The sequence below is a fragment of the Dermochelys coriacea genome, chromosome 1 (assembly GCF_009764565.3).
Source record: "Dermochelys coriacea isolate rDerCor1 chromosome 1, rDerCor1.pri.v4, whole genome shotgun sequence".
NCBI classification, from domain to species: Eukaryota; Metazoa; Chordata; order Testudines; family Dermochelyidae; genus Dermochelys; species Dermochelys coriacea.
The window spans coordinates 256,054,762-256,069,825 of NC_050068.2; the positions used below are offsets into that span (position 1 = coordinate 256,054,762).

At 40.0% G+C, this 15,064-nt stretch overlaps 1 protein-coding gene across 4 annotated transcripts in view; it reads right to left on the minus strand.

Moving 5' to 3' along the window:
• The window catches only part of LARGE1 (LARGE xylosyl- and glucuronyltransferase 1), a 371,084-nt gene that overhangs the window by 263,709 nt on the left and 92,311 nt on the right, over positions 1–15,064 (minus strand). For all 4 annotated transcript variants that reach the window (XM_038396618.2, XM_043519916.1, XM_043519928.1 and 1 more), the window contains one exon: positions 1,794–1,980. In XM_038396618.2, coding sequence (XP_038252546.1) covers positions 1,794–1,899 — 106 coding nt within the window. In that variant the 5' untranslated portion in view covers positions 1,900–1,980. The remainder of the gene's footprint in view (positions 1–1,793; positions 1,981–15,064) is intronic.

Here is a 15,064-nt window from a genome sequence, read left to right on the forward strand (position 1 = left end):
CCATGTTTTCAAGCAACCACCTACAGCCCCTTATGTTTCCAGTTTACTATGAATCCTATAAATGTTTCATCCCAGGATGACCTCAAACAGTGATTGTACATTAGTGTTGAATCACTAAATACAATCACACAAGCACATGTGTATACATGGTCAGCTTTTTGAATAGTCAGAGAGAAAGCTAGAATCTGAACACATTTTAAGTGGCTGAAACACCTTTTCTCATGCTAGGATAACTCAAAAACTGCTGAACAGATTTTCTTTAAGCTTTCAAAAGCGAAATCACCTGTCTACCAAGCATAAAATGTTTCATCCCAATTTTTCAAGCTACAAAAGTAACAGAAAATAAGATTGGGAATCACAGTTCTTTCTGACCCCACCTAAATGAAGGGTCACTAGTGAAATCCTTTAATACCAGAAACCTAGAGCATCATATTTAGAACTTAATTGGCAAAGTGGTGGTTTTTTCCAAGTCACTAATATACAGCTGCAAATCAGTGCATGTACTATATTGAGCATCTCCACCTTAGTGGGAAGGAAATAGAAAGACATTCCCACCACAGCTACCGCAAGCAAGAGCTGGCCAGAGACAGTGCATCTAAGCTGGTTTTATATTGTAAGATCCTCGAAGTACAGATTGATTTTCTGTGCTCAATATTTGTTTCACCTGCCAGGCACTGATACATGGATTGAAAAGTTGTCCACTGTAGATAGCTCTGCATATTTTACTGAAGTGTTATTTTGTAACTTCATACAGAAATACTCAGCAAATCCTAGCAAACATTTTTACAACAGCTCCTTTTGCATCACTAAAGAAGGGAAGGGAAGGGAAGGGAGGAAGGAACACACTTGAAAACAAGCCTACATCTGATCTCAGCCATGTTCACAATGACATGAACATGCCTACCTCGCTGGTATAAGGTGAGAGTAACAGAAGGTCTCAAACTGAAGCTCCACTAGTATACCTGAGAAGTGGCTTCTGGTGGGGATTTGTCTGATTCTTCCCCCCACCCCCCCCCCGCAATTTGTTCTCCTCCTCTACCCCACCTCAAATCTGATGACAGTCAGGGCTCATTGCAAGGTCATTCCCCCCACCCCTGCACCCCGTGTTTGAAGATAAAGAAGGGATGTGGGGGAGGGATTGTAATTGTATGGGTGAAAAACTCTTCAAAGGGGAGGGAGAATTGTGGCAAGCTATCTTAAATTGCTGCTCTTGTGTTTTAAAGTTGTGTCTCACGAGTGCCTAGAGCATATGGATGGGTGCCCTTTTAAAATACTTCTATACCCTTTCCCCGCACTCTGTGTCTGTCTTGTCTATTCAGATTATAAGATCTTTGGGGTAGAGACTATCAACAACTCTGTTTGTCTTGGTTGGCCCTTAGGCACTGCTGTAATAAACGTGATTAACAACCATAAAATCAACATAACCAAACATTTCTCTTTTTAGAGCTGCTCTTAAATTAAGATTTTATCATCATAATTATCTACCACCATGATATGGGATACAGAAAATGAAATGCCAAGAAGCACAGAGAAGAAAAAGAATAAGGAGAAATAATTTCTAACAATGCTTTTTAAAAGTGGAAGAGAAAAAGCAAACTACTGATGCTAGGATCTACATCCTCCGCATCTGTCAGATGGTGGCAAGGACTCCTGTTGTTAAGAGCCGCACAAGGGAAGCCATTTGCAGTGCATGGCAACAGCTTTATTTAATCTATAATGATTGAAATTCTACCACTTGTTAGCTCCAATCCTCCTCATTCATCAGTTCCCACCAGGTTTTTTTTTACTCTTACCTTCAAAACTCCCAGAAAACAGGTAAATCCAGGTAAAGGCTGGAACAAAAAGGAGAGTCAGAGAGGCAGCCAGGAATTTCCGTCTCCCTCTGCAGATTCCCAGCATTCTCTCAGAAGTAGAGATTCCCAACCCAGTGCTGTTCCTATGTCGGAAGCGCGTAGTCCACAGCCTCCCACATATTACTCTCTGAAAGGGAAAGGAGGAAAGGTTACCAGTTTATACCACTATATGAAGCCAGACTCTTCCAATGCCCTGCAGAGCTACAGAATGAGGCTGAAAATGGGGTTGCTCACATTGCAAAACATTTCTCATTTCAACATTCTGCACAACAAATATAATGTCTGAGAAGTTTCAGAGTAGCAGCCGTGTTAGTCTGTATTCGCAAAAAGAAAAGGAGTACTTGTGGCACCTTAGAGACTAACAAATTTATTAGAGCATAAGCTTTCGTGAGCTACAGCTCACTTCATCGGAATGCATCCGATGAAGTGAGCTGTAGCTCACGAAAGCTTATGCTCTAATAAATTTGTTAGTCTCTAAGGTGCCACAAGTACTCCTTTTCTTTTTGCGAATGTCTGAGAAGTGCCCTAAAAGAGCATAAATCAATAAAATATATCACATCAGCTAAACACACACTGAGCTCATCTTATAAAGAGCAGCATTTGTATGCCACCCTTTGAATAGAAAAAGACTCCATTTTCCTTGATGTCTCTGGGCAGAAGAGAGAGAGAGACACCTGTATCTCTACCTCTACTCCTGAAGAGCAGGAAAAACACTGGTCCACTGCTGGCATAGCTATTGGTACTGAAGGACTCGGAAAAATAATCAGGAAAGGGAGAGTGGGAATTATGGTTGCCACTAAAGTGACAGGGTTTGCCAATCACAAAGTGATACTGATGTAAATGGAAGAAAAAGGGAAGGTTTACAATGGCTAAAGTCAGAAAACAGAAGGAAACAATAGCAGCTGGTGGCAGGAGCTTCAGACTATATGCAATAACAGAGATAAAGAAGCAGTTTCCCTCTTTCAGAAATGCCATTTCCACCTGATTCCAGTATTTCAATTATCTTAACATAGTTTAATGTAATTTAACTGGTATTTCCTTCTCTTTTATATTGGGGAAAATGTATGACTGATATTTTAAAGGGAGTTACCACTATATGAAAAGAAAAAAAAATCTGAACTTGTTTAAAATAAAAATAAGTAGCACTTTTGCACTTCATAGATTAGGCGGCAACACTATCTCAAACCCTTTATTCATTACAGGCATTTTCAGTAAATGATTATGTGTATACCTCCAGAGGCACACATGGAGCATTAAAGACATTTTCACACCTCTCTCTTTTCCCTAAAAAGCAAGGAATATTGAGAAATACCAGGATTTGGGTAGGGCAATAGGGGAGAAAACGGGTATCAAATCCATGCAAATCTATTTGTTTCAGGATTTTGCAGGGTTCACATGCAGGCCCAGAAACCTCCCCAGAAAAGGTTTGTGATTTCAAATAAAAATTGGTGCAACACGGTGATAGGGATTGTAAGAGCTAAACTCAAGGTACTGTGAAGTCTAATAATAATGCCATTTGGTGCATGTTGAAACAGAACATTCCTACACAGATTTACATTTTTTAAAATTACCATTGCGTGCAATGAAAACACATTTGATCTTTAAGATCATACATGTATTAAATTCACAGTGAAAGTAAATTCAACTTAAAGCCAAAGTAAGAGATAAATTAAAGATAGGAAAGATGGGCTCAGAAAAAGAATTTTCCAATAATTTTCTGCTTTAGGTCCCCACCATTTAGGGTCTCAAGCAGGGGACAGCAAGACTACAAAAATTTACCAGCCAGAATGTTACCAAATAGCATCTGCTTTGCAAACTAACTAAAAGAGCGATTCTGCAGCCTACAAAGAAGCAACAAAACATGCAAGTAACAATTACTGCACAGGTGCCAACCCCCAACTCTGCGCTAGCACCCCTCCAGCCCCAAGCAGCCAGGCTGGCCCTTCGCTCTGGCTCGACCAAAGCCCATGCCACCTCATCCATTATTAGGAGATGGAGGTGCAGTTCAGGCTCCAGGGTGGGGCCTGCAAAGGTTGTGCAGTAATAAAGGCCTGGCAGTGACCACGATTGTCACCTCCTCAGAACCAGCACCCCCTGAGCCAGCTCCTCAGCATCCCCCTTTTCCCACAGGCAACCTGGAGAGGCAGCACTGCCCCTACCAGCTTACAGCAATAGCCGCTCAAGCTCCTACGCATTGTGGCTGCCACTCTCTAAGGGCAGTGGGAGGAGACCTGTCAGCTCAGCATAGCACTGCCCCTGAGGCTGAAGCAGCACTACCAGCCGAGGGACAACATTTTATAGAATGTCAGAAGCGAGGGCTTCAGTGACAGCTGGATGCTGGAAACCTTTAAACTGGTGCCCTCGAAGGACCACGGAGAGTGCAGTTACCCTGAAACTGTGACACTGGTTATTTTATTTTATTTTTTTTTTAAACACCCCACCGGAAGTACTACCATGATGAGAAGAGTGCTGTTTATGCTCGTCTAAAAATAGAGATAATTTTGCCTGGCTTTTGATGCATTTCACACTAGTTTTATGTGTACACACTACAGTGTACAGCGTATACGTAACTTTGTTGTGTCGAGATGGCAAAAATTCTATACCATTTCAATGGAGTGCATCACTGCTATGCTTCGGTACAATGTAAAAACATACATCGCTCACAAAGGGCAGGTTTTCCAAAGCACTCTGTGCTGGCCTAGCCCTGCTCTCACTCAGTCAGCAGTAGAACTCTCAAGCGCAGCACAGTTAAGGACAATCATGAACGCTTTTGAAAATCCCATTGTGTGCGCACTGCCATGAGCATTCTGATGCACGTTGTGAGAGATGATAATACACCGACTCAGAAGAGCACCAACAGAGTTGGCAGCATGCAAATTCATATTTGACCTGCATGTTTAAGGAATAATTCAGTTTTTCCTGAGTTACTGTCTCTCTTATTAAATACCCATGAAAACGTAGTTTGTGAATTGGCCAATACATAAGCCCCATCCTGGACCATGCTCTAACTGCTCGGCACCACTTTACTGGTGCAAAGTAGCCTCAGGATTGGGAAGTATAAAGGGCATATTTGCACCCCCACATCAGCTGCACTGGGCATATCTTGGCTGCAGATCAGGACCTGGCCCAGACAATTCTCTGCCTTTATATGTGACTGCCATCTTTCAAACAAAACAGTCAGATAATTCTGCACATTCATGTAGAACTTTTATCTAACTAGGGAAGCTGTTTGGGAAGTTCCCAGGCAGACAAGCCAGGCGGACAAGTTCCCAGGCAGACAAGCAATGGATCATCCCAAGAAACGTAGAAAGATTTCATCTAATAGTGCTTTTAAATAAATAAATAAATAAAGAGTGCCACAAGTTATTTTAAAAAAGTTTCCATCATAACCCCACCTTCCAAAGATTCTGAGCGGCTTCCTCAAGTCTTCAAGGATAGCTTTTCGAAGTATAGTATCACCATGCTTGCTGATGTGTTAATGTTCCCAACTAGTAAATGCATCATGTGAAAAAACCCACACCAGCAGTTTTGCAAATGATCCATGGATAGCAGTGAAGATACTTTGCTTATGGCAGAGCTTCAAATTTAGTAGTTTATTTATTAAAGTGTTCACTTAAGAAGATTTCACCTGATTTACAATCTTCAAATACACAGGAACAAGGCACAGTTATTCTTTGATTATATTGTCATCATGTCAATTCAAAGAGTATAAATTTGTTACTCTTGAAAGAGTGGCGGACAGCACTGGCTAGAGCAATGGTTGAACATAGAAAATGTTAGTACTGTGTTTGCTTCCCCCATACAGCTAGGCCATTAGATCTTAATCCTGACCTACAGAATCCACTGCTATTCCAGCCACGGATCTCTCCTAAGCACGATGCCAGCTATAGTGTGGTTTTATAATATGAACTAAACATCAGGTTGGTGAGGATGTGGTCCCATTAACTAAATCCCCATCTCCAGTGATCAAGCTAAAAATCTCTTCTAGATTATAATGCCAGAGGAGACCACTCTGATCACTAGTCTGATCTCCTGTGTAATACAGGCCATAGAAAGTCCCTGAATTAATTCCTCTTTGAATCATACCATATCTTTTATAAAAACATCCAATCTAGATTTTTAAATGTCCACCCCAACCCTTGGTAAAGGTCATTGTCATTTAAACACGTTTCAGGACCCTTCATTGTTGCGCTCAGCATTTGAACTGAGTGCAGTAACAGTTTAACTCATGATCTCTAAAAAAGAATATTGTGGATTGTGATGGAAGGAAAATAAGGAAGAGAAAGCACTGGCCAGGCTGTGCACAGGTGCAGGGTAAGACAGTCTAATGAAACAGAACCCAAATAATTCCTCTTAACCTGCTGCTCAATTTACACAGCTGCAGAAAAAAGCCGTTGCGCCAAATTCTACACATTCAACCCCACTGATTTCAGTAGGTTTACATGAGTATAACTGAGGGTCCCATTATATCTGTCATAATGCTAGCAGGGTGTTCTAAGAGAGGTCCTCGGGCGTAGAACTCCATCCTACGTGCAGTCTTTCAGAGCATAGATTTATTAGCCTTCTAGGCATATATTTTCTCTCTTCACTAAGGAAGAGGGGATGGGCTATCTTTATGGATGAGCTATATTTTGCTTGTTTTGTGGTTTTAAAGTATGGGATAGGTGCCCAGAGTACAGGATGGGAACTGACAGTGACATTTTAGAAATATGAAAACATAACTACTGCAAATGATGCTTGCTTATTGCATTAAGAGAATGTATGTGCTGCACATAGTCAGTTTTCAAATGTTGATAAATCCGATTTCAAAACATAGATCCAATCTTATAAATCAGTGTTGCAACAGTGAATTTGACAGAAATATGCCCACTTAAACCAGCTGAGATCTGGCCCAACATTTTTCAAACTTCGCGAAGACTGAACTCCTCATTGAGGACTACATGCAAATGAAAATGGAAAATGGACCCTCTATAGTCTCAAAACTTTTTTCTAAAGTTAGAACTAATTTCATAAGAGAAAATATTTATAGTTTTTCAAGATTATGTAACTCAAAAACCCAGGTGAATAGGTTTTGTTCCAGATTTTCTTTAAAAAAAAAGAAAGTCACCTTTGGCCTAAGGCAAAGCAAAAGTAATTTCATAAAAAAAGAATTCTTGCTTCTGAACATCATACATGGAGAAGAAGGATTTGAATAGAATGTCTTTCTCCTCCTTGATTACTGCCAACGTCACCACAATACTGCACCACCTTGAAAATATCTGGGTGACAAATCACAGTGGAGATAGAAGCCACTGGCTCTGAAACAGACAACTTCATCGGCATCTGTCTCTCCCCTCACACAAATTTAATCAAGGTCCTCCATGCCATCAGTCAACTGTGTACTGAGTAACTTGGTCCCCGTGCTCACCCTTCCCCTATGTACACACACATAGTTCCATACAGTTTAAGGCCACAATGAGATCATGAGAGCATCTAGTCCAACCTCCTGTATATCACAGACCATTAAATTTCATCCAGATACCCCTATATAGGTCCAATAACTTGAGAGAGATTAAAGCATTTCAGTATCCAGGAGACCAAATTATTGAGCACCAATGGCACGGAACAAGTGAGATTAAGGTGCAACCAATATCTGAGGCCCCTGCAATGGCAGGAAATTGAACAGGTAAAATATGCCCGAATAATCTTAGCAGTGATCAATCCCCCATGCTACAAAGAAAGGTTTTTAAAAAAAAAAAAAAAAAAAAAAAAAAAAAGACACAAGGTCCCTGCCAATCTGACCTGTGGGGAAATTCCTTCTTGATTCCAAATCTCGCATCACTTTTACCCTGAGCATGTCAACACGACATGCCAGCCAAGCATCTATGAAAGAGGATTCTCTGTACCACCTCAAAGCACTGGTCCACACCACCTTGTGTTCTGTCTCCAGCTCTGGTCAATCCCTGATGCCTCAGAGAAAACTGAACACCACATCCAGACAACATCTGAAGAATTGTGAATTGGAGGGAAAAAATCCTTCCTGACCCCTGCAGGCAACAGGTTGAAGACGTGAAGTATGAAATCGGATTATAGTTAGTGTCATAATGCAGAACAGCAAGTGTTATGAGGGCATTTTGAGGGCAATGTAAGCAATCCTGTTCTCCCTGTGAGCCATGAAAGAAGAGGATGAACAGCGGGATTCAGACTCTCAGACTCCAAGACCAGAAGGGCCCATTACAACCCTCCAGCCTGAATCCCTGCAAACACAAGCTACAGAACTTCGCCCAGAAGATGGATTGAAGGATTTTGAATTAGAAAGACCTTGTTTTAAAGACTCCAAGCAATGTTGAATCTCTCCACCTCCTCTGTCAATGCTTAATTATTTTCATTGCTAGAAAAAACTGTCTCTTATTTAAGGTTGACTTTGTATAACTTCAACCCATTGGATTGTGTTATGCCTTTGTTAGCAGAATTGAAAATTGCCACTAGCAGATCTCTTTGTCTCTAGGCACTTACACATGAAAAGTGATCAAGTCAACTCTCAACCTTCTCTTCAGTAAGAATTGGGTGAATTCCTTAAGCTACACATCATAATGCTTGTTTTCTAGCTGCTAGATCATTCTTGGGTCCCTCCTTTGAACTCTCTTCAATATTTCCACAACCTTCTTTAAGTGTGCACACTAGAACTGGAAACCGTATTCTAGTAGCTGTCTTACCAACATACAGAGGCAAGATCACTTCCCTACGTCTACTTGATATTCCCTTTTTTATATGCGCAAAGATCATATTAGCCCTTTTTGCCACAGCACTGCACTGAGAGTTCATGCTGACATGACTATCTGGGATGGCCCCCTAGTCCTTCTCTGAGTCACTGATTTCCAGAGACAATCTCCCATCCTGCAGCTGTAATCTGAATTTTTTTGTTCTCAGAAATATTACTTTGCATTTGGCCAGATTAAAATGCATGTTCTCGGATTGTGACCATTAACTCGGGCGATTCAGAACAGTTCACCACAATAACTTGTCCTTCTCATTATTTACTACCCTAGCAATCTGTGTGTCATCTACAAACTTTACTAATAAAGATGCACACACTTCTATTATTGTGTCACTGTGTCAGAGAGCTTGCTTCATTTTCAGCCAAGGATTATCATATCAGCAAAGTGCTAGGCAGCTCTCAACTAGTACAAGCAACTTATAATAAAGTGTAGCATATAACATACCACTAATCACTTTAGTATTCAGTTTCTATTAGCAATTTTAATTATGGCATGGCAGCTTGACGATGTAGGGCATTCAGCAAGAGTGCAGTTGAGCAGTGTTAAGAATTATGACAACAAAATCAACACAATTAACTAGATTTAACAGTGTACTATACCTATTGCCTTATACCTTTCCCTGCATTTGTCACTGTTAATGTTATCCCAATAATCTTCCATTTGTTTTCAGATTTACTGAAATGGAAATATACAGTTAAAGCTATCTATATGCAAACCCTGTGTTTTGGTTTTACCATATAGCTTGAATGAATGAAGTGCAATTCTCCCTACTTTTCCACACTTGCAACAACAAGTTCAAAGAACAATTTCTACTTTAAAGCTTTTCCCTGGGCTCTCAAGACTGATGTGTCGTTGGAACATCCATCCTTTAAGTGAGCCTTTCTAACTATACCAGACTTAAAATAAAAATAACCTATAGAAAACTCTGTTCAGTTAACCAATATTTTTCCTTTTTCATTTTCAAAAAAATTGTAATAATTTATGTTAAAATAGGAGTTCTCTCCCTGGCACCCACCTTTTTATCTTGCAGTAAAGCAGTAGTCCCCTAGCTATAAAAGCTTGTTGCCATGTGACAAGCTGTTTGCCATACCAAAAGAGAGACTGTTGCCATCAAAAGATTCTGATGGCATAAATCCAACATGGTGGCCAGAAAATGGAATAAAAGATGATGAACTCTGAAAGGGCAAGTCCTTATTCAAATAAATGCCCTCTTTGCCCATATGTGCTACCTCTAGATTTCTTAGAGGAGAAATGGTATTTTGAGAAAGGACAGTGCCATCTTTTCCTCATCCCCTACTCTGATTCCTCTACATGGAGGAAGCATGCTCCAAAACCGAAGCCTACCAAACAGTTCAGACTCCCTTGACACTGAGAATCTCTCTCTTAGAACCATACTTCAAGGCATCCTGAGGTCAGGATTTTGAAGAAAGGCCTGGAGTCCATTCAGACACAGAATCTGCTCCAGAAGGTCTATTAACCCACTCCATAGGAATGGACTATAGCAGAATCTCCAGATCCTTGCAGGATCAGATGGTAAAATTAAGGCATATGGAGCACTGCTCAGGTAAATACCCTTCACCAAAGCATCTAAATCATCCATGATTAGAGGCTGAGACTAAGAAATGTCATCATACAAAACATTCATTTGTTGGACCGGCTGTCCACAAGGGAAGTAACTGGAACCAAAGTTCCTCCTGCCCCTCACCCAGGCCATAAATAAAATAAAATAAAATAAAATAAAATAAAAACATTTCCCTCCTGGGACAAGAATTGTCTATTTTAAAAAACTTTCTATACTGAGTTTCAACTAGTTACAAGAGAGTAGCTCTAACTATGGGAGAAAAACAGCTAACATGTTGACAAGCTGAAGGTCCAAATGGAGTTCTAGTTTACCTGTCTGCTGGCAGGCTGGACCTGACGGCATGTGGAAACCACACTACCTTATAACACCACCTCAAAGGGAACGTTCCAGTGCTCAAGCAGAAGTCCATTTGGCCCTCAATGGTCAAAGCTTTTCAGAAGGTTCCAGGATGGGGTGCAGTGAACGGCCCATGTCACGTAGGGTTGCCAATTTAGACTGGACATATTCCTCGAGGTTCATTACAAGACAATCTTTAATGAAAGATTCATTTTTAATTCCTGGAGACTCCAAGGCAATCATGAAGGGCTGGCAACCCTAATCTCAAGAGTGGGGATCTGTCCTGACAATACACCAAGGAGAAACAACTCTTCTGCCATGTACCACTCCTGCTAGAAGTACAGTATATGAGTAACCACTGACCTAGCTAATAGAGAAAAGAAAAGGCTGATGTTCAAAGCAGAAAACAGAGTTTTTGTAGTGCTGCCCCTTAACTGCACATTGGTTTCAATAAAAACACTGCTCTCAGCCCTCTCTGGAGAGCCTATCTCCTATTTACTTATCCATGGAATCAGCGTAATCCAAAGCCTCTTTCCCCTGAGAGATACATGGACCAACACAGAAGGAAGACTAAAAGTTAATGTGAATGGAGGAGATTAATTAAGAGCAAGAGGGTAGGTGAACATGTTCAAAATTTCTACTAACTGGTCAACATAAATGTGAGGGGGGCAGGGGAGAGTCAGTTCATTGACAAGTTAGGAGTGCAGCAAAAGCCCAACACAAGCATGACAGAAAGATAAAACTGGGCTGTTGCTCATATTTTATATCCACTCAAAGAAAGTTATCCAGTTCTAAAGTAGCTACTGACTTGTTTTCTCCACGAACAAGTCAAATCCCCTTCTCCAAATGCTTTTTAACTGCATCCATTTACCCATAACGCACATAAGGCAGTAGCCATTTCATCTGCTCACCAGCCTGTCTGAGTACTCCCCACAGTCCAAGGGAGGTGGAACAGGATTGACCCAGTCTGAGGATGATAGCAAAACACTACCCCATGCACATAATAACTCCATATTAAAAACACCCTCGTGTACGAAATTCCAACTTCATTGAGTTATAAACTTAATGAAGATAATAGAAAACTTATAGTAAAAGCTGCAGAGTATAACTTTCCCTACAGACACAACCCTCTCCAGAATCATAACTTACATTTAGATCAATCAGAACACTATCCTGCAGCAAAAGTTTCACACTTAAAAAAAATAACTGACAAACAAAATAAAAAAACACACCACACCACACTTCTTGATCAAGGAAGGAAAACGCCATTCTTAAAATGTGCAATTGCTTCATAGCTTTCATTACCAGTGCATTTTCCTTCATCAGGAACCAATGACTGAGGAGTTGTGTGTTTCTGCATTCACTGTCCCTCCTCCTTTCATGCTGCGCATGCACCCAACACAGAAAGCAAGGTTCCATCTTTAGTCAGAAACTTCAGATTAACATACAACATTAAAACACATACAGAGTATCTTTAGTTAAACCCTCAGCTGGAGTAAATCAGCATAGCTCCATTGAAGTCAATGAATCTATGTCAATTCACACCAGTTCAGGGTCTAGCACCTTGTGATTAATGGGTGTGATGTCACATCCATGATTTAGAAGACATAACCTCCACTTAATTCTTACATATTGCTTAGGTATTACTAAAGCCAGTAAAACAAATTTGTCTTTTATTTTTGTTCAAACTCAAGTTATCCATCTCATGGAGAATTCCAAAGATAGGAAATTCCCTTCACTCCTATCTGTATAATCATAGTACTGGCAAGAGATTTCACTAAAACTGGACATGACCAAAAGCATACAGAGGACAGATACTTTATTAAGTCTACACTTTTACATAATGGAAAATTTTTTTTGGCAAATTAAGACAATTTATAAGGGTTTCAGAAGTGTCTTGGTGTATTATTACAGAACATCAGATGTTACCATGAGCGGCAAGCTACATTTTCAGTTAGCACCAGTAGGACTGTAATGAGGATTAATGCTGTTTTGGAGCAAACTTCCAAGAAGTTTATACTGGAAATAAAGTATTAGCACCAAGGCACTTCAAAGAGGTGGATAGATAATTCATGTTGAATCTGGAGCCTTGTTAACTGAGATTTCCTGCTACAGTTCTTCTGTCCACTGTGTGCTAAGATATATCAATTTGTTCTTAACCATTATGCCTTTCAGGCATGCTGCCGAGTCTATCCATTTTCCCAGGTTTTATTTGATTGAGTGAATAGTGAATAGGTCGAAGGGAAAGATTTTTTTGTTTAAGATCTATGAAAAGCTCTTGCAGAGCAGTTTGAGGATCATGATTTATTTATTTTTTTAATAGGAGAGATCAATTTGGATGTAAAAATGTTGTTTTGTATGCTTTATTCCTTATAGAAATATCTTGGAACACTAGATAGGTACTTAATAAACTGCAATAAAACAATAAAAGTTTATCTTAGTTTCTTACTGCTGCACTACACAGATTACACTCGTCTATGTACTAGTCTAATATGGCATGGGTGAGTTTAATGGATCTTCAAAAGGTGCATGCAAGAGATTATTGAAGGTCAAGCAAAAGCTAAACTGAAAAAATGGTCTCAAGGGGACATACTGACAAGATCAAAGAATCTGACATTTTCATTTGTCTAGTTAGCATTGAAACACGGTTCTTTCAAACAAATAGTTTGGATAGCTCTTCTTACCCTTCCCTTAGAATACACCTCTGCCACGAAGGCAGTATGATCTAAAGTCAGAATATGGGACTGGGAGTCAGGATTTCTGGGTTCTTTTCCCACTGCAGCCAATAGTTCATCAATTTTAATTAATCCCATTGAATGTCACCTTGTTCTTACGTTATGAAAAAGGGAGAAGAGAAGCTCCCAATCGGTCTTCTCTGTACCATTTATAATTACATATACTTATATGTCCCATCTTGTCTCCTTTCTAAGGTGAACAGTCCCAATCTTTTCAATCTCTCTACATATGAGAGAGTTTTAACATATTCCTTATTATCCCCACCCTTTTCTTAAACCCCTATAATTCTGTAGGTACAGAGATTATAAATACAAGATTACAAATTTACTTCAGTGTTCAGTAAGTCTCTTGAAAAGAAAATGTGTGGGTGTGTGTTATATATAAAATTGCATGATTAGAATGTGCATAATTAAAATTGCAGTTTGGGGTCCTATTATATCCCAATCACGTGTGTGGGTTTGGGGAGTTTGGAAGGGGGTGTTGGTGGGGGGAGAGGGGACAGGCAGCTGGACATTTTTTCAAAGGAAGTTAAGGGACAGCAGATAACACAGACGGGTACTTATCACCATTCTTAGTACTTTTCAGGTAATTTGGCTCTCCCTGTACTATATGGGCCCTCATTAATCTCTTTACAGCACTTCTGATGAAGAAAGTTTTCCTATATTGCGAGCACCTAAATCCTACAATAATAGGCATTTGGAGAAGTGTGAAGAGTACTCTCCCTCTGTGGCTCTGATTCAGGAAAGCACTTAAAGACTTTCTTAACTTTAAGCATATGCTTAAATCCCGTTGCCCTCAATGAGGGTTAAGCAGATGGTTAAGTGCTTTCCTGAATGAGGGTGTGAGTGCAGCACTGGCAAACCCAAGTGTTTAAAAATCAGTCAAGCCCCCCAAAATCATGAGATTTTAAAAATGATAAATGTTGGGTTCTTTTCATTTGCCTTCAAGTTTCTGAGCTTTAATGGAGTCCCATTATCAAGCTTTTCTCTGCAACCTTGAGGGCTAAAAATCTACACTCTTTTCTTTTAGATGCATGCTAAGAGTCTCATGCATCATCTGACGCCAGGAGCTCGGGCTTGAAGAAAAATGCCAACTATTGCAAATCTTGCAATAAAATTGTGAGAATCAGCAAAAGTGGGGCGGAGAGAAGGTTTGCATGTGCGTGTGTATGGGTCCATGCCACCAACATGCAGTTCTTAACCATGTGTTGGGTTGTTACTACTCAATTCCTGACTGTATCTCCAGAATTCACTCAGTTTCTCATCAAGATGCTGTCAATTAGGCCTGTTCAGGTTTTGTTTCTTACTTATTCCAACATGCTTTGGGAGTAACAAACCATTTATGAACCTTGAGACAAATCCCATTTTGCCCAATAGCTGGAACATTCTATGTCCAATCAAGCAAATGAAAGGCTCCCTCGAGGTTTGTGATGAGCAAACCTTCTCCAATATTCACATGGGAATAAGATTATACATGGAAAGACTTTGTTTAAATTAATAATATTGGAACTCAATAGAGTAAAATCAAGTAGTCTTTAAATATTTCCGAGTCAGCTCGTGCCTTGACGTAAAAATCCATACAAAGAATGAATACAGACTGCCAACCTCAGAAGGTTTATCCTTCTATTTTGTAGTCTCCAAAGCTAAAATCAGAGGGATGATCTGGCCCTGTATTTTTAATTCTTTTAATACACATAATTATAGCTCTGGCAAATAACTTCAAGTCAGCGTTCAACAGTAAAATTGGCTTGTATGAGCAAAATTACCTTGGCTGTTTACCAGCCTTGCAAAAACTGCAAA